The following is a 24,788-nucleotide window of genomic DNA, read 5'->3' on the forward strand; positions in this document are numbered from 1 at the left end:
TCCCCACCATCTGTGTACATTTTGAACAAATATTTGAAAATTTCTTTTTTGTATAAATAATTTGTTGTCATCTTTTTTAGTCATATATTCATACTTGAGGCTACCTTCAGATATAGCTTAAATAAGTTATTGTACTTTGAAAGTTATGAGATGTTTCATTTTATTACTAAATTTATCATTTGTATCATTGAGTTTCATACCATGAACATACTTGTATACAAACATGTGTCAGCAACATCTTTAAATATTTTTTTTTTAAACTTTAAACTCTAAATTAATTTCCATAATTTTGAGATTCTAAATCAAAATGTACTGTAATATAAATATGCAAACTGTTAAACTGGTGAAACAGTTTTTTCGGTTGTCTAAAGTCAATTGATGTCAGTTACTTTAGTTGACATGGTTTACCATAACATTATTATGTAGATTTCAACGTTGGCCATCCCAATTAACCATTGATTAAAACTACTCTGATGACATGTACAGAGTATATAATTTCTACTTTCAAATTCTCAAAAACAAGACATTAAATTAGAGAAGAAATTGAATAGAAAAAAAATTCCCAAAATAAAGGGTAACAAACCACCCTTTGCTTTATGACAAGGAACAAAATAGTAGATGAGCTGAAACTTATGACCTTGACCTGTTTATGAAACCAAAATGATGAGTTGTAACAATACAATACACAAATTTTGGGTAGGTTTGTGACATTGACGGAAATATAATCATACTGCAATACAAATTTTCAGCAATTTTAATGTTTACATCATTTGCATAAGGGGCTCTATTATTTCAAATGAGATGGATGAAACAGGGGGTAAAACTAAATTAAAACTGTTTTATTTTCTTTTTTAACTCCTTTTAAATTTTTCATAATAAAAAAAAAAACTTTAAAAAGTGATAGCAGTGTCTTGTGGATGTCAAAATCTATTAAATATTCATTTTATGTATTTTAAATAGAACCTGAGGAAAAAATATATAAATATAACTTTGATTCAGTTCATGGGGGGGTGAATTATTAATTTATTACACCTTTACAACACTCTTTTTATAATCTTTACAATGTAATCTGTTGAACATATTTTAACCCTGGATTATACTGATCAACATAATCCACTTATGTTTTTTCACTGAAAGAAATAGTTCTTTTGTAAAGTTTACATGTAGCATGTACAAAATTTACCTGTACCCTTGAATAAAATAATACAGATATTTAGATAATTTAGCTGTCAAGCAGTTTGGTTTAAGATTTGACCAAAGGACAAAAATTAAAATTCACAAAAAATGGCTCCCGTATTAAATTAGATGTGTTATAGTTAAACCCAGTCTTCTATAAAAACATACATGTACATGTGTCATTTGCCTAAGGCATTCACAACAAATGGCACACTAATTGTATTACCACATAGAAAACTCCTGTTTGATTGTGGAAAACCCAGAAATTCATTTGATCAAACATATAAGGACTGTAGGTTACAATAAACCATTAAGATTTTATGGGCGCAGCCATTTTATGAACATAACATGGTATTCAGAATTAAGAGTATGGCTAATCCTGATTGGTCGATATGTGCGACCGTTATTTTTTATTATTAGAGCTTTAGTGCACTCTGCATTATACCAAAGGCAAAATAAATTATTTTCCTTAGCCCTAACGGAACTGAGATGTCTTTTCAACGCTAGGATGAGACACATGTTTTTAAGTGCAAAATTCATAGGCATGGGAGATTTAAAAGAGTACAAATTACGTTAAGAAAAGCAACGGGAACCTATATTTTTTGGACCAAAAAATACTGTCCGAATAATTTTTCTTTAATTCTAGCAAGGTTTCGTTAAAAAAATCAACTTTCTAAAGTCTGTATCCCGAAAAAGGCTACCATTGTCGCCTATGGGGAAATTAATTGTTTATTACAATCTGTAGTAGTCTACTTGTTGTTGAAGTCAATGAGCTCATCATAGATATCAGTATTAAAATTTTGTACGCCAGATGCATGTTTGTCTACAAAACCCCCATCAGTGATGCTTGAATCAAAAGAGATAAAAAGGCAAAAATAAAAGAAGTTGAAGACCATTGTGAGTTTGGTAGGTTTATATTTACATTGAATGTCAAACAGTTTAAGACTAGTTGCATGTTAACAAAATGTGCCTTTTAAACAAATACCTATATATTTGAATATGTGAAACACCCAATCTGATTCAAAAACAGATCATGTAAGCAAAGCATGGACATACGCTCTGTATTTTAATCCAATTGTGAAACACCCAAAATAAAATGTGATCAATACATGAAGTTAAAATAGGAAATGGACATCTTTACTTCCTGTACAAGAATCTGTAGAAGTTCAGTGGGTTTATGTTGATCATGAGTGAGGATAATGACCGGTGGTTCAAACAAAAGGCCATGATGCAAAACAACAACCTATTAATGCTGCTTTTGTTTCAATGATAAGAAAATAAAAGGACCTGTAATTTAAACCATTTTTTTACTAATAGATATCTACGTACAATGAACTGCTACCAGCACACAGAAATATTATATCTCAAAGACATATATAATACCTGTAGTTAAATCCCTGAAACAGGAGATAGAAAACACAACTGATCTGATAAATCATTGTATCGTCTTTAAACCTTTAATATATACATGTATTAGAGGCAAAATTCTCAGGGCCGATATTGTTACAACTCTCTATTACCTTAAAACTGACATAATAAATCTTCCCACAGATCTTGTAACAATTTTTCTTCTATTTTCATGGGTTTTTTCAATGTAAAAATTAGAATTTCTCATAAACATGTATGAATGAATGATTTACAAATAAAAGCCCAAAATGTTTTTTCTTTAACTTCTGCATATATATTGTCACAATACTGTACACAGACATATTATTCAAATGCCACAAATATTTGTTTCAGGATTGCCGTCATCATAATAAACTGTTTAGACTGAAAATGTTTTGTGCATTATTTCTCATATCTGCTGGGAAGTAGGTGCAAAAGCATATGTTGTAGAACAGCCAAACCTAGTTTGGTAGGCGTGTGTCAAATGGTTTACCATGTGCACCTTCTATTAGCAAAATTTTGCCTGAAGCATTTTGTGCATAGCCTTAAATTATTACTCCTCCAACTTTGTATAATTGTTATTCATGTTAATATTTTCATTGTACATATTCCTTTGCTCGTTCCACGTTACACATATGTATGTTCTTATTGGATTTTTGTCCTGAGCATGCATGAAATATTTGCCACTGGACGTAAAGCAACAAACAATCAATCAATCTTATTGGATTAGTGTGTCTTGTTTGCAATGCTGCTATTGGATTTAAGGCCATTAAATTAATTTGATTTATTTTGATATGGAGTTTAAATTACAAAATGTACAAATGCACAGTTGTTCCGTAACTATGATTTTACTGACTTCTAAAGTTTGAAGGATGAAATTTTTAAGACTTACATACAGTTCCTTGTGTAGTCCTTTTTTAAACTTACTAAGTTCTTTTCTAGACACACAACGTTCTTTTCTTAACTTACAGATCAGTTCTGCAAATGGACGTTACGCAACCAACAATCAATCAATCTTTTGTAGAGGTTTACATGTATCTCTAGCTTCATGAATAATATAAAATTTTAATAATTCTGACAAAAGAAAGCAATAGTCTAGTAAGGTAAAAGTTTGTTAAAGAGGGCCTGACAGCATTGTGAAGGTCATCTTAGTATTGTGATAAACCAAATTAAACTCAATGTTTGAAAATATAAACAAGGAGTAACTAAGTTAATCTGATTAGTTAATTGAATCTTACTGATAGTTTGTAACTCAACCCACTTTAATATTAGTTGTTAGATGTAATAGTAATTTTAAATTGATAATAATCTTCATGGTTTGTGACGAACTGTATTTCCAGGAAACTATAAATTGAGAAATTATTGCTGATGTTTTTATAAATGTGAATAAAATGCTCCGCTGGGTGCAGCTTGATACGACCGCAGAGGTTGAACCCTGAACAGTTGGGGCAAGTATGGACACAACATTCAAGCTTGATACAGCACTGAATTTGGATTATAATTTAATATTTGACACAGCATAGGTTTCTGACACAGAATGAATGTGGTCTAAGAACTTGAAAAATTTTAATTTACCTATTCAAACCATATCATTATTATTTGCTTTTATATATAAATCAGAAATAACCAATTTAAAATGGAAAATTTTAAAGAAAAAAAAAATCCCTCCCCTAAATTTTTTGAACCCCCTTATGATTCATCACCCCCAAACTCAATCCCAGCCTTCCCTTTGTGGTATGGTACCTTGCAGTACAATTTCAGAGAGATCCATACACTTGAACACAAGTTATTGTCTGGAAACTAGAAAAATGCTTGTTTTTTTCCGCTTTTTGGCCCTTAATCCTAAAATTTTGAGGCAATTACCCCCAAAATCAATCCCAGCCTTCCCTTTGTGGTATGGTACCTTGCAGTACAATTTCAGAGAGATCCATACACTTGAACACAAGTTATTGTCTGGAAACTAGAAAAATGCTTGTTTTTTTTTGGCCCCTTTTTGGCCCCTTATTCTGAAACGTTTTGGGCAATTACCCCCAAACTCAATGCCAGTTTTCCCTTTGTGATATGGAACCTTGTAGTACAACTTCATAAAGATCCATACACTTACAAACAAGTTATTGTCATGAAACTAGAAAAATGCTTGTTTTTTGCCCCTTTTTTGGCCCCTAAAATTTGGAAGCAATTACCCCCAAAATCAATCCCAGCATTCCCTTTGTGATATGAAACCTTGTGGTACAATGTCAGAGAGATCCATACACTAACACACAAGTTATGTCTGGAAGTTACAAAAATGCTTATTTTTGGCCCCTAATTCCTTAACTGTTGGTACCATAACCCCCAAAATCAGTCCCAACCTTCCTTTTATGGTATTGAACCTTATGGTAAAATTTCATAGAGTTCCATTCACTTAAACTAAAGTTAGAGTGCAATAAAATGCTCCGCAGGGCGCAGCTTGATACGACCGCAGAGGTCGAACCCTGAACAGTTGGGGCAAGTATGGACACAACATTCAAGCTTGATACAGCTCTGAATTTGGATTGTGATTAAATATTTGACACAGCATAGGTTTCTGACACAGAATGAATGTGGTCTAAGAACTTAAAAATTTTAAATTGGACATTCACCTATTATGGTCCAATATCCAAAATCTAAATACATGGTTAGATTCAGCATATCAAAGAACCCCAAGAATTCAATTTATGATGAAATCAAACAAAGTTTAATTTTGGACCCTTTTGACCTCAATGTGGACAAAGTTGATAACGGGGCCCAAAAATCAAAAATCTAAATACATGGTTAGATTCAGCATATCAAAGAACCCCATATATTCAATTTTTGTTGAAATCAAACAAAGTTTAATTTTGGACCCCGATTTGGACCAACTTGAAAACTGGGCCCATAATCAAAAATCTAAATACATGTTTAGATTCAGCATATCAAAGAACCCTAAAAATTCAATTTTTGTTAAAATCAAACTAAGTTTAATTTTGGACCCTTTGGACCTTTATGTAGACCAATTTGAAAACGGAACCAAAAATTAAGAATCCAAATACACGGTTAGATTCGGCATATCAAAGAACCCCAATAATTCAATTTTTGATGAAATCAAACAAAGTTAAATTTTGGACCCTTTGGACTTCAATGTGGACCAATTTAAAAACGGGGCCCAAAATCCAAAAACTTAATACACGGTTAGATTCAGCATATTACAGAACCCCATATATTCAATTTTTGTTGAAATCAAACAAAGTTTAATTTGGACCAACTTGAAAACTGGGCCCATAATCAAAAATCTAAATACATGGTTAGATTCAGCATATCAAAGAACCCCATATATTCAATTTTTGTTGAAATCAAACAAAGTTTAATTTTGGACCCCGATTTGGACCAACTTGAAATCTGGGCCCATAATCAAAAATCTAAATACATGGTTAGATTCAGCATATCAAAGAACCCCATATATTCAATTTTTGATGAAATCAAACAAAGTTTAATTTTGGACCCTTTTGATCTCAATGTGGACAAAGTTGATAACGGGGCCCAACAATCAAAAATCTAAATACATGGTTAGATTCAGCATATCAAAGAACCCCATATATTCAATTTTTGTTGAAATCAAACAAAGTTTAATTTTGGACCCCGATTTGGACCAACTTGAAAACTGGGCCCATAATCAAAAATCTAAATACATGGTTAGATTCAGCATATCAAAGAACCCCATATATTCAATTTTTGTTGAAATCAAACAAAGTTTAATTTTGGACCCCGATTTGGACCAACTCGAAAACTGGGCCCATAATCAAAAATCTAAATACATGGTTAGATTCAGCATATCAAAGAACCCCATATATTCAATTTTTGTTGAAATCAAACTAAGTTTAATTTTGGACCCTTTGGAACTTTATGTAGACCAATTTGAAAACAGAACCAAAAATTAAGAATCTAAATACACGGTTAGATTCGGCATATCAAAGAACCCCAATAATTCAATTTTTGATGAAATCAAACAAAGTAAAATTTTGGACCCTTTGGACCTCAATGTGGACCAATTTAAAAACGGGGCCCAAAATCCAAAAACTTAATACACGGTTAGATTCAGCATATTAAAGAACCCCAAGAATTCAAGAATAAAACCCCATTGAAATTGATCAAGAAATAAGCAATTTATACGAAGTATCTTCTTTTGCACAATACTGTGCAATTGATTATTTCTTGCTATTGCGCAATACTGTACAATTGACAATTTCTTGCTATTGCGCAATATTGTGCTATTGGATATTTCTTGCTATTGCACAATACTGTGCAATTGAAGATTTCTTGCTATTGCGCAATACTGTGCAATTGAAGATTTCTTGCTATTGTGCAATACTGTGCAATTGAAAATTTCTTGCTATTGCACAATACTTATTATATAATAATTTACACATCCTGTTTGGTGTGTATCTCCTACCATATCATTATTATTTGCTTTTAAATATAAATCAGAAATAACCAACTTAAAATGGAAAATTTTAAAAGAAAAAAAAAAGGAAAAAATGAAAAAAAAAAAAGAAAAAAAAAAATCCCCCCCCAAAATTTTTTGAACCCCCTTATGATTCATCACCCCCAAACTCAATCTCAGCCTTCCCTTTGTGGTATGGTACCTTGCAGTACAATTTCAGAGAGATCCATACACTTGAACACAAGTTATTGTCTGGAAACTAGAAAAATGCTTATTTTTGGCCCCTTTTTGGCCCCCAATTCCTAAACGTTTCGGGCAATTACCCCCAAACTCAATTCCAGCTTTCCCTTTGTGATATGGAACCTTGTAGTACAATTTCAGAAATATCCAAACACTTACACACAAGTTATTGTCATGAAACTAGAAAAATGCTTGTTTTTTGCCCCTTTTTTGGCCCCTAATTCCTAACATTTTGAGGCAATTACCCCCAAAATCAATTACAGCCTTCCCTTTGTGATATGGAACCTTGTGGTACAATGTCAGAGAGATCCATACACTTACACACAAGTTATTGTCTGGAAGTTACAAAAATGCTTATTGTTGGCCCCTTTTTGGCCCCTAATTCCTTAACTGTTGGTACCATAACCCCCAAAATCAATCCCAACCTTCCTTTCATGGTATTGAACCTTATGGTAAAATTTCATGGAGATCCATTCACTTAAACTAAAGTTAGAGTGCGAAAACCAATGTGTCTTCGGACGACGCCAGACGACGCCGGACGACGACGACGACGACGCCAACGTCATACCAATATACGACCAAAAAATTTTCAATTTTTGCGGTCGTATAAAAACTAATGTGTCTTCGGACGATGACGACGCCGGACAACGACAACGACGCCAACGTCATACCAATATATGAACGCAAAATTTTTTTGCGGTCATATAAAAATGTGACCACTGGTGACAGGATACATGTAATGTGATCTGGCATTTTCATTTTTGTTTGTAAGATTCAACTTTGGTAAAAACTGTTTTTGAAGATTCACAATAACAAGATTAATCATTAATATGCACACATTAAATTCTGAATTTACAGAACAAATGTACTTTATTCATGTTCTATCCAAGCAATGCAACAGTGAATTGATTTAAGTATGAATGAAAATTTATATTCCTGTAAACCATTTTAAATCCACAGTTTAACATCCAGATTTTTGTTTTATTGTTTTTTTTTTTTTTTTAGTTTAAACATTCCCTGCAGTGTCACTGTACCTAAATCAATAAAATACAGTCACATGCTTGTGAAGATTAATATAAATATGTCCTTTTTGTACTGATGTGATTCTATAAGAGTACAATATTTTACTACAGTATTAAAATAACATCCTGACAATGGGAAACTGATTGATCGGAAGGCTTTACAGCAGACAACATTATCCTGGACAGACATTATATATACAGTAAACAACTTACTGATACACCTAAATCACTCTTACAAACCAAACATAAAATAAATCTTCACCAATTTTATTTCATTACCATATATGTCATACAGGTTTAATTTATTAATATGGAGTTTTAACAACACATTAATAGTAGTAAGATAAACCACCAAATAAGTGCATGATCATATACATGTTTATGTATTTTAAGAAGTTACACACCATACAAGCAACCCATATCATTTTGTTTGAAACCTTGTCTGGAAGGCAGTGATATTGTTTGCCTATGATAACCTCTGAAATTCGGCTGTTTCCCCTAGAGAAAGTTTCCCAGTTAGTAGGCCAAAATAAAGGCTTAAAATTATTCCCGATAAGATGTGCAATTTTCCCAATCAGTGATAGTCTCAGTAGTAAATGTACATGAATATGGTGTTTCCATTCACAATGTAATTTTTTTATATGATGAAAGCGCTTTTGAGATCTGGAATTATCAGAATCAAAGCGGTGTTTGTAATGCACATGATTTTTAAGGTAAAGATAGTCATTTTTCCCCGTTTCTTTCCCCTTCCCGAAATATTTTCCTCCAAAAAAGGGTGAAGGTAGTTTTGAAAAAAGCCAACAAAAACACTGGAAGACAGTATGTATTTCATTAAGTATTTTCTCCTTATTAAAACTTTTTGAGTTCTGTTTAGAATTTCTAGACTAAATAGATATATGTGAAAGGGTTTAATGTCAGATTGCCTAAAGTATCTGAAAAAAAATACTTAGAACACCTAACAAGGAAAACTTATTATTGAACGAACCATGAAAATGAGGTCAAGGTCAAATAAACCCTGACAGACCAACATGTACTCCATTTAATCATTGCATATATACTGCAATTAGTTGACATTTGGCTTATAGTATCTGAGAAACAGATCTTAAATTAATATATAATATAAACAGAAATAATTTTTCTATTCTCAATTTGGAGAAAATGTGATATTTCAGTTTCACATGTGAAACTTATAAAAGAAAATTCCATGGCCCTTAAGAACACTTTTACTGACATTTTGTTACCCTACTTTCCATTTTTATATCCATCTGTCTATCAAATAACTCATCCTATTATAAAAACTTACCAAGATTTTTCTGACAATGATTATAAGTCCAGCAGCGCTTAATTTCTCTGTGGTTTTCAAATTCACTTTTTGGAGTTGCGGCACAGTAAGCTGGGCACATGTCCACACATTCAGCTGTCTTTTTGTTGTCCTTGATGAAATGGTCTTTACGATCGACTCCTTTGGCAATTCTCGTCCAATCAATGGTATCAATGTAACATAACATAGGGTTCTTTTCAAGGCGCACAGCTCCTCTTTCAATCACAGTTAATCCAATTAATCCTAATTCCTCCAAATCCATCATTTCAAATGCAACGAAGGCGAAATTGAAAAAAAGCCGCTGGCCTCTTATAACAGAAAGATTTGGAAAGATATTGCTTAAAGTTTTTAATCCATAAACTCGATAAAGCAGAAGATAATCAGTAATTTCGACTAGATTTGGAAATGAAAGTTGGCGATATTGCTCTTCTTTTGCTCCTTCTATCAACAGAATACTTAATGATCCTTCAATCACTGTACAATTTTCTAATTTGTCAAAGTTCTCTACTTTGTTCCTTATGTCAATATTCTTACAAACTGAAATAGAAAAAAAAACAACACATTTAAAAACCCTACCAAATTTTTAAGCAAGATAGTAAAAATATTTATTATAAAGACAAGGTTATGCCATAGTAATCTTCAAAAGAAGATAAGAACAGGATTTCTTTAATACACAGTTGAAGATTTAACCATAAATAACCGGTTTCATATTCAGCTATCATAACTGGGATATTGTTTTTTTTTTAAATTGGCTGGTTGATAGCTGTTAAACGTTCAGCAGCAAATTTTACATACAGTGGAGTCCCCAGTGTCCGCATGGCCGGTGATATCGCGCATTGGCTGATTTCGTCATATCAACACAGTAACACAAATAAAATCGTTCTTGTTATTGTTTTAGCCTTCCGAAGGGATAAAAAAAGAATAAAATTGATAAGTTCAAGAGTTAATTAATTACTGCAATCCCGGGATTTACAATATTTGGCCAATTTCCATTAAAAAAATTACATCATCAGATCAAATTTGTTTTAATTTAGTCAAATTTAAATCAGATTGAAATATTTTTTGCTCTGCATCCTTGGCAGTGTGTTTGGTTTAAATTCAGCTATATTTCATAGTATAAAATCTTTCCTTTATTCAAAATAAGCTATTTTTGGAAGGCATGTGCGAAATCACCGGACATTGGAGGAACTCTCAGAACAGGGGTTTCCCTAATTTTGGACACTTATTACACAAAACCTGAGGATGAAACCATACAAACAGAAGATTTTATGAAATAAAAGTATGTTATGAATGTGTTCACACAATATTATCCAATTATTGGTTTTATCAGTTGAATGAAGTGAAGTCATAAGTCTTAGGTGCGCGGATACACAGGACTGCACCGTAGATATATACGACAATGATATGTTGATGTAAAGTAAAGATATTTTGTTTTGTACTAGACCCAAAAGTTGAGGCAGATTTTTACATGCTAGCTCAATGTAGCTTATAAGGTAAGACCACAGGAAGACATGTCACCCCCAGGTACCTGGACACATCATTCTGACTCCAAGCAGACCAGTCTTTGTTCTTACTCAGACATGCTGCATGCCGGTTGGAGAAGCAGAAAATACCAATTTAAAAATATTTTGTATGACCTGGCCAAGGATCGAATCTGCTTCCTACCATCCCTGAGGCAAGCATGCTACCACAAGATTTGTAGACAATAAAATTAGAGAGTACCTCATATTACTGTAAAATACTCTTATCAGGACTGATTGATTGCTGTTTAGGATTAACAATTAGTTGTCAACAGAAAATTTTAGCTTCTTTTCACTTTTCATAAACAAAATTTTTTGGTATAAAATTGTAAGCAATTTCCATTCTACTGTTCATTCCCCCCACCCCATTTGACAAGTAATAGTGAAGTGACCCTTGAACATTTTAATTTTTTTTAAAATGCATTCAAAATTTTCCACCAGTTTTTAAGTGTAATGTCATACATCAACAGTGAAAGTCAATTTCCTGGTTTTACTTTTTCTTTTGTTTTTTTACTTCAAATTGTATGCAAGAATTTGCATAACAGAAACATGATATGGCAGATGTTCTTATTGTCACAGATAACTATGACATACATATATTTACATAGATATACTGTACAATAATCACTTTTATTTCACTTAAAAATTACTCCCCCATCAAAGTTGTGGGCTTTTTACTAAGGACATAAATATAAATAAATTGTGTGTTTTTAAGAATTAATCATTACACAAAACTGAATCCAGTCACAATTAAGTTTTAAAACTTTTTTGTTATCTAATTTTGTTTCTTTTTAACAAGGATTAAGTGTCATCCTAATTGTATAAAGGCAATACAATCTGATACTGTTTTAACACAAGTGAAGCAAAGATTTAAATTTCATACAAATGGAATCATTTTCCATGTATACATTAAAGTCATAACTATATTCCTTGGCATAGCTACAGTGACATAATCTGATTTAAAATAACCAAAAAAAAAACACTATTTCTACAAAGAGACAATGCCAACATAACTATACTGTATGCTTAATTAGATTTCCTCAATATAAAATAGGGATATATTTGTATATATACATGTAAATGACTGGTAACTGGAGCTATGTTTGTTAAACAAACAAGTTTTTGAATTCTCAAGGTTGATTTGCTCTACAGACATTGTTAGCACTCAATCAATGAAATACAATGGATGACCTTGTCCCAAAATATTAAATAAAACTATTTATAAAGAATAAAGAATTTGGTTATATATTCAATCTGAAGGGAATTTACATGAATAAAAGGAGATGTGAGATATATACATATATAATCAAGGAAACAGCAACCCAGCAATAAAATTAAAGCACAGGAGCAATGGAAATGCAGTTTCTGTCTACTCAATGATTTTGCGACTTCTAGTTTTACATCCTTGATGGAATCACACCCAACAGTAATATTGATCAAATTCTGACAATTTACCATATCATTTAAAAAGAAAAAAACAGAAAAGGTTATTGACAATTGAGATTTAGAAATTAAAACTTTTATTTCAATAGCACACAAAACTTCCATGAGTATAAGTTTCATTCCAATCAAGCAAGGGAATCTCAAGTAACCATTTATGCATTTATTTTCCTATTTTTAGTAACAATGACCGTGACCTTTCCCCACAAATTCAATAGACACCTTCCCCTTCATTATATTTTCCGTCCATTAGTTTTTTTCCAATCAAGCAGAACCTCAAGTTACCATCAGGAAGCCATTTTTCACAAATTTTCTATTCTTAGTAATAGTGACCTTGACTTTTGACCAACGAATCAATAGGCTTCAGAAGTCATTATAATATAAACCAAAGGAAAGCCCACTCAAAAGCAGGTATAAAGATTTGTTCTTACTCATTCTCTCTATTCAATTTACATGAACATGATTGTATACATAAATTTTGAAGAAAAAACCTAAAATATCATACTGACTATGTATTTTGTGTTTTTTCTTTAAATTTTTCTCCGTGTATAAAAATTTTAAACAATTATGGCCCGTAGAAAAGGTGAATATCTAAAATTGTCAACTCTAAAAGGTTATTTTCCTGAGAGCACGGTCGGAAGTGAAATCACTTTTAAGGGTTGACAATTTTGGATATCTGTCGCTTCTTAGGGACCAAAATTGTTTTATTATACCATGTCATGTGATAATGTATTCCCCAATAGAATTGTTTATAATATATGTAAGGTATAATAATTGACAACAACACAGCAAAGCATTGTTTTGATAAAAAAAAAGAAAATCTGTAAAAAAATTACGTACAACAGAGCAGAGCTTTATTTCTTGTTCTTTCAAATTAGGGAAAATTTGATTAATCATATATAATGTTAATATGAAGGATAACTTTAAATTTCAAAATGTTTAAAATTCAACTGTCTGTGTACATATTTTATATTAGTTTAAAGAGATATAATTCAAGGAAATGTCTATATTTTCTTCGAATCTTATTTATTAGTTCAATGGTTTTAAGCATGGATAAATTAATCTGAAGAGTTTACTATCTAGGTGCAGGTCTATATCACATGTGATACCTAATATATTTACTTTGGAACATTGAACAAACTTTATTTTTTCACTTCTCTGCCTCAATCATACTTTTTAAGGGGAAAATTCAGTTAACCAACGAAATACAAAAATAGAAAGACTATAGATATACCGGTGATTTGTGAATCAATGAATGATCATGTTACCATTGAGTTTTTTATTGTAAACATTACCCATACCACTCCCATTAAACACAGTTCACTATACCAAAAATATAGTGTGCATTCATTTTTATCAACAGTCTCCAAATGTGAACCCGGATATTTACAATAATGATAAATTCAAAATTTCGATGAAAAATAAATATTTATCTATCATGTCCATTATTATGAGAGAGCATGTGCAAGCAAGCTTATTATTTTGCACGATACAAACAATCTTTTGATTGGTCTCCAGGTTATATTATCAAATATGTACAAGTGGGAGTCTATTAAAAACATTGCGGTTCCCAAGGTCATCATGACTAGCAAGTTTTATATAAATAGCAAGGACAAATACTTCGTGCAGTGTTTAAATAAGATCATTGAACTTATGAATGATTTCTGAAAGTTGGGTATATAAAGAATTTTATCAGTCAAGGCTATACCTGTATATTGATCATAGAACATAATAGCATTTTATCATATCAATCTATTGTCATTTGGTTACTCCTTTGTTTACATGATTTCGATTGGCTCATATTGAGTTCAGTTATTTATACTTAAAACGACATGACACACGAACATAGAATAAAAACCAATTTATCCGCCTTTTTTATTGGTCATATTTAGACAGATAGAATTTTTTGTTTCTTTTTATTTTTTCACTAAAGCAACAGTATAAAAAAGGAGATGTGGTATGATTACCAATGTGACAACTATCAACCTGAAACCAAAGGGTGAGGATGTAAACAATGATGGGTAACCATACATCCTTTAACAATGAGCAAAAACAATACTGTATTATAAGACTAATTAAAATTAATTGATAAGATTTTTATCCACGCCCACCCCTCTGAAATCGTCCCGCCCTGTTTTTATTTATTTTCAAAACTTTACGATTTTTAGAATTTGTTCATTTCCATTATCGGTAAGCGCCGATGATTTCGTTTCATTCAAAACTTCCTGTTGCAATTTTCGGTTTTCTTCAAGTAATTTAACCAAATTAATTAAGTCAACATATTCTGCTGCTCTATGATGCAAAAATTATCTTCCAGAATATAGATTGATAACAGGAAGGGCATGAAATATTAGGGTTACGAGTAAAAGGTGATGCCCAATAACACAAATCGTGGTATGTCACAAAGGAGTAGGGGCATTAAGGCCCGGTTTTGGCCCAAGAAAATAAAATGTTGGACAACTATTTCAAATTGGCACATAATGTTTTGAAATGCATAGAGTGAAGAAATATAAATGAAAAATATAAGATTGTTTATATGATGACATCACAGTTACGTCATAATATGTACCGTTTTCATGAAAAAGATGAAAAATGCAGAATTTGTGCAATGCTCCATCGTTATTTCCATTACGGAAACATTGTGCGCAGCCAAGAAACAACAAAATAATTTAAGAGAAGCTTTATTATAACTATTGAAATAATCTCACCAAATATAAAGTTGTTTCTTGGGTGCGCACATACTTTGTCAATCTTAAATATACTTAGAATTTGATGAAAAACAAGGAAATTCAAGAAATTTTATAAAATATACAAATTTCGTCATGGTTTGTTGCCATGGTAGCTCGTTTAATGTGAAATTTGTTTTTATTTTCTGAAAACCTTGTACCTTAGTCTAGTTAGGACAAATTTAAGGATATGTATGATAACTTTTAAATTTGCAGTAATATTTGGGCCAAATAAGGGCCTTATTGCCCCTACTCCTTTCAGTGATTGGAAAACTGTGGATTTTTTTTTATTTTTGTGTCAAGAAATTTGGACTGTGAATTAATATTATATTCAAAGCGATAGAATCATGGAACACATTGGTACAAAAACATGACTGGAATAAAGAAATTGACACAAATATGAACTTGTGTGATTTATGACAGTATACATAGAGTACAAAGAGTCGGCCAACGTACACAATGCATTATAGCAAGCCCTTAGATTTATTCCAAGGCTGTCACTTTTTGTTGACAAACAGCAAACACTCTCTGTCCGCAGCCCTCAATAGAGTCATTAAACAACTTCTTCTTTTTGGTGCAGTTCATGTTTTACATTGTAATTATATTTGCACCTTGCATGAGAATCTTAACAGCATCAATCCTAGTATTTTCAACACAGTTCGAGTTTTCATTTCACTCTGTACTCATAATACTCGTGTTGCATACCAATGCATATGCTTCATTTTATGGGCACTACAAACCATAGCTTAAAAGGCAAAATAAATTTTATGTAGGTAGTCTAAAAGAGAGCATTTCTCCCACGTTTTTGTCATTTACTGAAAATAGGTTTCTAAAGCGGCAATTACATGTAGAACAGTAGTTTCCAATCAGAAATATCTGTTCAAGAATTATGTTAAATCACTGATATATACATGATATAAGCTTATCATTACCCTTGCATATGAAGAACAGATTACAAACACTCAAACCACATCTTCTTATATCTATGAAAAAAAAGGTTTGAAGGAAATAAAAAAAAAATAACTGCTTCGCTGAGCGCAGCTGGATACGCCCGCAGAGGTCCAACCCTGAACAGTTGGGGCAAAAATGGACACAATATTCAAGCTTGATACAGGTCTGAATTTGGATTGTAATTAAATATTTGACATATTATAGGTTTCTGAATAAATGTAGTCAAAGAACTTGAAGTTGGTTATATGAATTGAATTTATATTCAATTAAAGATTTCTTGCTGTTGTGTAATACACTGTGCTGTTGCGCAATACTTACTAAATCTGTTGTCAGACTATAAACAAATAAAGTTCAATTTCTTCTCAATGTCATATTTGAAATTTATGAAAATCAATAGGGAGATTACATCAATAGCCATAAATAATTCACCAAAGTTTCATGAGAACTGCTGAAAGCAATTTTGAGAGATTGTCCAAAAACTGGAAAATACCCCCTTTTTTAATGAATAAATACCCATAACTCAGAAATGTAAAATCTAAAATTTATAAAATTCTAAAGGGAGCTTACATCAACAGATATAAAAAATTCACCAAAGTTTCATGAGAACTGCTGAAAGCATTTTTTAGTCATTGTCGGAAAACTGGAAAATCCCCCTTTTTTATGAATAAAACCCTGTAACTCGGAAACGTTAAATCTAAAATTTATAAAAATCCAAAAGGGAGCTCATGTCAATAGATATAAACAATTCACCAAAATGTCTTGCAAGTTGGTGAAAGCATTCTTGAGTTATTGTTGGAAAACTGGAAAATCCCCCCTTTTTTTAATGAATAAAACCCAAAACTCGGAAACTGTAAATCTGAAATTTAAAAAAACGAAAGGGAGCTCACATCAATAGATATAAACAATTCACCAAAGTTTCATGCATATTGGTTACAGCTTTTTTGAGTTAATGTCCGACATGTTGACGACGGACGTACGGACGGACGGACAGACGGTCAACGGTATACCATAATACGTCCCGTAAACGGGCGTATAATAAAATTATCCCACCGCCCCATTTTTTTTCCTTCAAAAATCAGGATGAAAATCTACTAATTAATTTTAGTTGGCCTAAAGTTTGCTAAAAAAGATCACAGCATGACAAAATGTGAAACCATTCATAGGAGAAAAACCAACAGCCTGAGTTATGTAACAGCTTTGTTAATTATATTGAATTTATTTATTTTTCTCTTTTATATTATGCAAAGCTTGATAGTGTTACATGACACTACTGTTAATTTAATAATTATCATGAGTTTTTATAAAGGTTTTTATTAATGCAACTGGGTGAGTTAATTATAAGCAATAAGAACCTTAAATTCTGATATCTGATACATATATATATCTGTATGCAGCTTTTCCTAAAATCGCAATTACTCGTCTTACAATTTTATCCATTCTTCAATAATCACAACAATAAACGTATGCAATATTTTCTGAATTTCTGAATTTTCTTCAGTCTTCTAATATCAAAGTGTACGTACATCCCTATTATTTTGGCAATATAATAATTTTATTTCAAGCAAATAACTGGATCTTTTTATTATTTCTTACAATTTCTATCTTGTTTTTTTATTAATAATTATTGTTTGGTAAATTCAATCTAACATAAAACATAAAAATCTAAAGATGGTCAAAAACATACTTGCTGGAGAAAAGACAGATTGTACTAGTATTTGAAAGTCCTTGAAGCCAGGTCACCTAGACATGTTTTGTCTGGAAAAAATACCTTTCAATCCAAAGAAAAATCAATTTTTATCTCTTGTCAACAATATTCTATATTTGGAATTTGTATGGTTGTTTTTTCAGTTCAATGTACTCAGTCACTAGTGAAAAAATGTCAGTTTAACTGTGTAAACAATCAGGAACTGGTACTTCCAATTTCTTGACTAAACTTTAGAATTTTAGTACCCTAAAAAATCCATGTATCTAATTGCTGTAAGTCTAAATATACAAAATAAAATTTATTTCTATCTCTTTTTTTTTCTCAGAAAAGTTCAAATTTCAACTAGTAAGTAATCCAAATTATACAAATATTGATAAATTTACAAGGTATTCTTCCAATACATCAACTAAGATAAGGATTCTGATCGATGAAGCCTTTCTAAATGTCTATCCAGAGCACAAATTCCTTATAATACATTTTGTAGTGTCAGCCCAAACAGAAGCACTGAAATCTATAATATCCCCATATATACATGTATTTATAGATGACAAAAGTCAAAACTGGTAAATAATCAAATTCCAAATACATACACCGAACAGAGTTCGCGAAAACTTTTTTGATCTGTCAGTCATGGGACTGACAAAACAAGATTATATGTCAGTCCTACAAAATGTTTGCCGGTCCTACAAAATCTGTCAATTTTATCCTGAAATAAAATTAATAACATATTTTATTGAAAAATAACTTTGAACCGGTGACTGAAAAGTATCGTATGCATAACGAATATGTCATGAGTTTTGTTTCACGGTCGTACTTAAGCCATTCCCTATTCTCCTGCCAACTTGCAGAAAAAGACCGGTCAGGTATTTGTTCCCGCTCATATTGCTTCCTTTTTATTTGTTTGGCTTCATCGGAAGGTTCCACCGCCGATCATTTACCAGGGACGGCTCCGTGAACAAATTTGATAGGCCACATGTCGCTTGCTGCTTTGGTTTGTTTATAATAAACTTCAGAAACCAGTACCGGAAATAAGCAGTGGGTACATCTGATGACCGATGTAAAAAACGTACTGGAAATTCGCCTCAGGTACATCTGATGACTGATGTAAATAAATTAGATATGACTGAAGAGGTCGAACCCTGAACAGTTGGGGCAAGTATGGACACAACATTCAAGCTTGATACAGCCCTGAATTTGGATTGCAATTAAATATTTGACACAGCATAGGTTTCTGACACAGAATGAATGTGGTCTAAGAACTTAAAAAATTTTAATGTACCTATTCAAACCATATCATTATTATTTGCTTTTATATATAAATCAGAAATAACCAATTTAAAATGGAAAATTTTAAAGAAAAAAAAAATCCCTCCCCTAAATTTTTGAACCCCCTTATGATTCATCACCCCCAAACTCAATCCCAGCCTTCCCTTTGTGGTATGGTACCTTGCAGTACAATTTCAGAGAGATCCATACACTTGAACACAAGTTATTGTCTGGAAACTAGAAAAATGCTTGTTTTTAGGCCCCTTTTTGGCCCCAAATTCCCAAACGTTTAGGGCAATTACCCCCAAACTCAAACCCAGCTTTCCTTTTGTGATATGGAACCTTGTAGTAAAATTTGATAAAGATCCATACACTTACACACAAGTTATTGTCCTGAAACTAGAAAAATGCTTGTTTTTTGCCCCTTTTTTGGCCCCTAATTCCTAAAATTTTGAGGCAATTACCCCCAAAATCAATCCCAGCATTCCCTTTGTGATATGGAACCTTGTGGTACAATGTCAGAGAGATACACTAACACACAAGTTATGTCTGGAAGTTACAAAAATACTTATTTTTGGCCCCTTTTTCCTTAACTGTTGGTACCATAACCCCCAAAATCAATCCCAACCTTCCTTTTGTGGTATTGAACCTTATGGTAAAATTTCCTAGAGATCCATTCACTTAAACTAAAGTTAGAGTGCGAAAACCAATGTGTCTTCCGACGCCAGACGTCATACCAATAAACGACCAAAAATTTTTTAATTTTTGAGGTTGTATAAAAATTACTTTAGCAATTTTTCATTTGTAAAGGGGCATAACTCCAGAACAGTAAAAGTCACCACCAAAATTCAAACTTGATCTGTGTATTGTGGTAATAAGCATTGTCTATGAGTTTCATAACATTTGGTTGATGCAAACTTAAGTTAGAGAACGGAAACCAATTTTGGGATGTACGGACGTTCATAAGGACAGACGGACAAGGGTAAAACTTAAAGGGGCATAAAAAAGAAAATCTGATACTTTTGATCACATTGGCTCAATTCTTTTATTCATGTTCCCAACATCAACAAACATGAAGATCACGGTTTTCAAAACAGTCATTATTATGACTTGTCCCATTTTTTTTTAATATTAGTTGGAATGGATTATTACTTAAACTGACCATGCCAAATATTTCATATCAATTTAATTATGAAACTAGAGGCTCTAGAGAGTCTGTGTCACTTATCTGCATCGATGTACATCTTGATGATGATGGATGGCTGTTTAACATCCAGTGGCAAATCAAATGCATATTCAGGGCGAGAACATGTTAATGAATTATAAATACAAACCCTGACTGAGCCACATTTTTAACATACAAGTTCACAAGGTAACAGTCTGCAGGAAGACACAACACCATTGATCAATTCGATTTGGTCGTTTCGGGTTACTAGAATTTCAATCCAATGGTAAGAGTATCAATTTAATTTAATGTTATTGATTGTATTGTCATCTATTAATTATTGAATGAAGTTAAACATGTATTCTGTTAAGATAGGTTGACTCCACCATGGAATTACTCTGTAATGCTACATGCGTTGGATAAAAACCGCAATTTTTATACGTGTGCATGCAATACAAATTTCTTGATAGAGGGGTCTAAATACAGCACAAACAACATATTTATATTTGTAAATATATATATATATATACAAATTCCTTACCCATAAAATCATCAATAAAGGACAAATAACTCTTCCCTACATTGCACATATTTTATCTGTCCAAGGGCTTTTGTTCTTTAAAACTTTTTATAAATATCTTGGAGAATTGAAGGCTTGAGAGCAAATGCAATGCAATTTCCAATATAATTATCTTTTCCAAGGGGTTACATGTAGCTTTTTTTTAAATATTTCATTGACACTGATTTTTGAAAAATGTCAGACATTGCTGATATTAATTTTTGATAAAAAATTTGATAATAATATGGCAAGAATTGTACACATATTAGCGCTAACAATGCAATATTCCATATAACTAATATTTCCAAGGGGCTATATATTATAATTTTTAAGATATAAGGCAAAAATACAAAATATTGGTAAAAATCATCATCAAATGGCAATAACTCTAACAGTTGACTGACGATTTTGACCAGGAGGACTTAATAGTAGTATTTGTCTTGCTGATCATTTTTCCATTTTAAACTTTCTTTTTATCTATTAAAGTTTTCAAGATAATAGGCAATAATGGAAAAAAATGGTAAACTTTGTCATTTAAGGGCAAAAAATCCTATAAGAAGTCTTCTGGCAGTTTTGACGTATAAGGACTATTGGTAGAGCTCAATACTCTGAACATTTCTGCCCCTGTCAGATTTTCTCTATTTATAGCAGTATTCAAATTGACAAAACTTGCATTTTTACCTTATGTTCTATTTTTAGCCATGGCGGCCATGTTGGTTGGCAGGTGGGGTCATCAGACACCATTTTTTAAACAAGAAATGATTGTAACAGTATGCTGTTACGAAGTATCCTAAACGAAGCTCCTATAATTAGTCATTCCCAGGCCAGACATTGGGCAAAGTCAAGTAAAAATTGGTTTGGTCCAGTAAAGTGATATGCCTTAGTGACCCCTGGGGACTGACCGTGTAATTCATTTAAATCTTCATGAAATGACGAACAGGAATATATATGGTTTAGGGGTGGGAAACTTGACCATTTACAAGATATTTGAACAAATTCAAATGATAGGGGGTGGGGATGACCCCTTGGGTGTTACCCCTTATACCATTCAAATCATCTTGACATGACAAACTAGATTATATAAAGTTTAGGGGTGGCGATCTTGACCATTTACAAGTTATTAAAACATTGGGGTGGGAGAAACCCATGGGGGACTGAACCTGTATGTTATTAAAATCTTGGAGACATGACGAACAGGAATATATATGGTTTAGCGGTGGGGATACCAACCATTTACAAGATATTAGAACATTGGGGCAGAATGCAGTGGGGGGAACCTCTCAGGGACCTCTCCTATATATCATTCAAATCTTTGTGACATGATGAACAGGAATATATATATGGTTTAGGGGTGGGGATCTCGACCATTTACAAGATATTAAAACATTGGGGGTGGGGGAAACCCCTGGGGACATACCCTATATATCATTTAAATCTTCAGGACATGACGAACAGGAATATATATGTAGGACTCTAAAGTGTCATGGGGACGCTAAAGTACGATGGTCACGCTAAAGTGCAATGGTCTGCGCTAAAGTGGGATGCCTCCATTTGCTAAAGTCTGATGGTCCACGAAAGTATAGACATAAGAAATGTAGTTGGATTATGACGTTAACAGTTATTTATACAAACCAAAAATGAATATGCCGGAAGATAAATTAAGAATATTTGATTGACAACTTTTAAACCGAATGTCTCTGAATTAATTTCAGACCTAACCGTGCTTTTTCGGCTGAAGCAAATGTGTTTTTTTTCAGGTGCTGGAAGAAGGACTTGTGTCCTGTAGTCGACCATTTTACTATATAGATACAAAATAGTATACGCATAGGTATCCTGTATCCTGCTTCTATTGGAAGCAAACGGATACATTTAAATCATTGTTTACGTTGCAGTTTACTTTGCAGTCGCCGTTAAAATATTGTCGATTTTATTGAAAAGTAACGTCGGTAAAATAAAGGTACATGTTTTTAAGCGTAAATTATAAATTGTCGGCTAAAACATAGTTTGTACAGTGTAGGAAATTATAACATTTATTTATACTCGTTACGAAAAAGGAGAAAGCTAGGCGAATATCGCATTTGTTTCGCATTTAAATTAAAGCATCACGCCTTGTACAAATAAATGTTACTTATTCCGACAATGAACGCATTTTGTATTTGTAATTAACAATGACGACTGTAAAAGGGGGGGGGGTGTTCAAATTATTTATAGACTGTGTGAGCGGCAAGCTACACCAATTATCCAAATATAGATAATACGCCCGAATTGTTAAAAATTCATTTAACAGGTAATATAGTATTTTGTGACACCTAAATAAATTACCCTTTTAGCAATTATTACGTGGTCGGTCTTCTAGATTTAGAAACAATCACTTAAGCCTACCGGTAAATTATAAAGCCTATCACATATGTTATATCTTTGCATACTAGCTTTTGCAAAAATACTATTTTTTTTTTAAATCCATGTATTTTAACGTTTTAATCCTCGAACCTTACCCTATTGGTCCATTGCACTTTAGCGTGATATACCATCGTACTTTAACAAACAAACAACCATCGCACTTTAGAGTCCTACATGTACATATATATATGGTTTAGGAGTGGGGATCGCGACCATTAACAAGATATTTCAACATATTCAAATGACAGGGGGTGGGGATGACCCCTAGGGACTAACCCTTTATATCACTCAAATCATCTTGGCATAACAAACCAGAATATATATGGTTTAGGGGTGGGGATCTTGACCACTTACAAGATATTGGAACTTTCTCAAATGGCAGGTGGTGGGGGTGACCCCTGGGGACTAACCTTTGATTTCATTTAATGTGCTTTATAATTTAGAACATTTTCAATTATAAAATTTGTCTATCACTAATTGTTTTAAAGTTTTAATCAATTGAAAATTTAAAAAAATAAAATCCCATAGGGTTCTATAGTAAACCTAATATTAAACAAGTTCAAATTTAAAAGCGGCGGAAGAAGAAGAAGAAGAGGAAGAGGAAGAGGAAGAATAATAATAATAATAACTGAGCAAAAACAATAAGTCTTCCCAAACTTCGTTTGGGAGACTTAACTAGATATCCTAATAATGATTGTGGCCAAGAATGGTTAAATTTGGCCCAGTAGTTTCAGAGGAGAAGATGTTTGTAAAAGTTAACGGAGGACGATGACGAATGCCAAGTGATGAGAAAAGCTCACTTGGCCTATTGGGCCAGGTGAGCTAAAAAAAAATGGGAATTTGAAACCCAGATATATTTACAATATCATATATTTATTGTAAGTGGAAGAGGTTTAGAATTTGTCCTTAAAATCTTTCTTGTAGGACTAATACATTAAGACTTAATGATAACAGCTATAATTCTATTGTTGTTGTTCAATCATTCTATCTTTAAGGATGAACAACTTTTTGCTATTTAGTTTGAACTTTGAATTTTAGGTAAGACTCAACTGTTACATTTGTTTTTCTTCATTCAACTTCTGTATATATGTGCATGTTTGTTCTGAATATTTCTTAAGATTAAATCTTCATGTACTGTTTAAATTTATGATATTGCTGTATGAATAAAAAACAAGAGGCTCCTAAGTCGTAAGAGCCTTAATCACTTGCCTAAAAGAATTTCCAGATACTGTGAAATAGGCAAAAACTTGAGAGTTAGTGAAAATTGTCATTGAAAGGCAATAACGAGTCATCCAACAGTTTCAATAATTTTGCATTGATGTAGATCTTGTATTGCTAATCATTGATTATGATGAGTTTTTAACGTCCTTAACAAGAACATAATCCTCTAATTCGAACAGAAATAGTTGAATATTTCTTCTAGTTTCTGCAAAAACTGCAAAAATTGGTAAAAATTGTCAAGGGCAATAATAC

At 32.3% G+C, this 24,788-nt stretch overlaps 1 protein-coding gene and 1 long non-coding RNA gene across 6 annotated transcripts in view; one reads left to right on the forward strand and one right to left on the reverse strand.

Annotated features, from left to right (window-relative positions):
- LOC127734560 (insulin-like peptide receptor) overlaps positions 1–24,788 on the reverse strand; it is a 67,195-nt gene that overhangs the window by 36,917 nt on the left and 5,490 nt on the right. For all 5 annotated transcript variants that reach the window (XM_052244495.1, XM_052244491.1, XM_052244493.1 and 2 more), the window contains exon 2: positions 9,566–10,120. In XM_052244495.1, coding sequence (XP_052100455.1) covers positions 9,566–10,120 — 555 coding nt within the window. The remainder of the gene's footprint in view (positions 1–9,565; positions 10,121–24,788) is intronic.
- LOC127734575 (uncharacterized) lies at positions 1,898–7,858 on the forward strand. Its single transcript, XR_007997664.1, has 2 exons — positions 1,898–3,989; positions 5,029–7,858. It is a non-coding gene; the product is annotated as an uncharacterized LOC127734575 (long non-coding RNA).

Source organism: Mytilus californianus, unplaced genomic scaffold, assembly GCF_021869535.1.
Source record: "Mytilus californianus isolate M0D057914Y unplaced genomic scaffold, xbMytCali1.0.p SCAF_3, whole genome shotgun sequence".
NCBI lineage: Eukaryota > Metazoa > Mollusca > Bivalvia > Mytilida > Mytilidae > Mytilus > Mytilus californianus.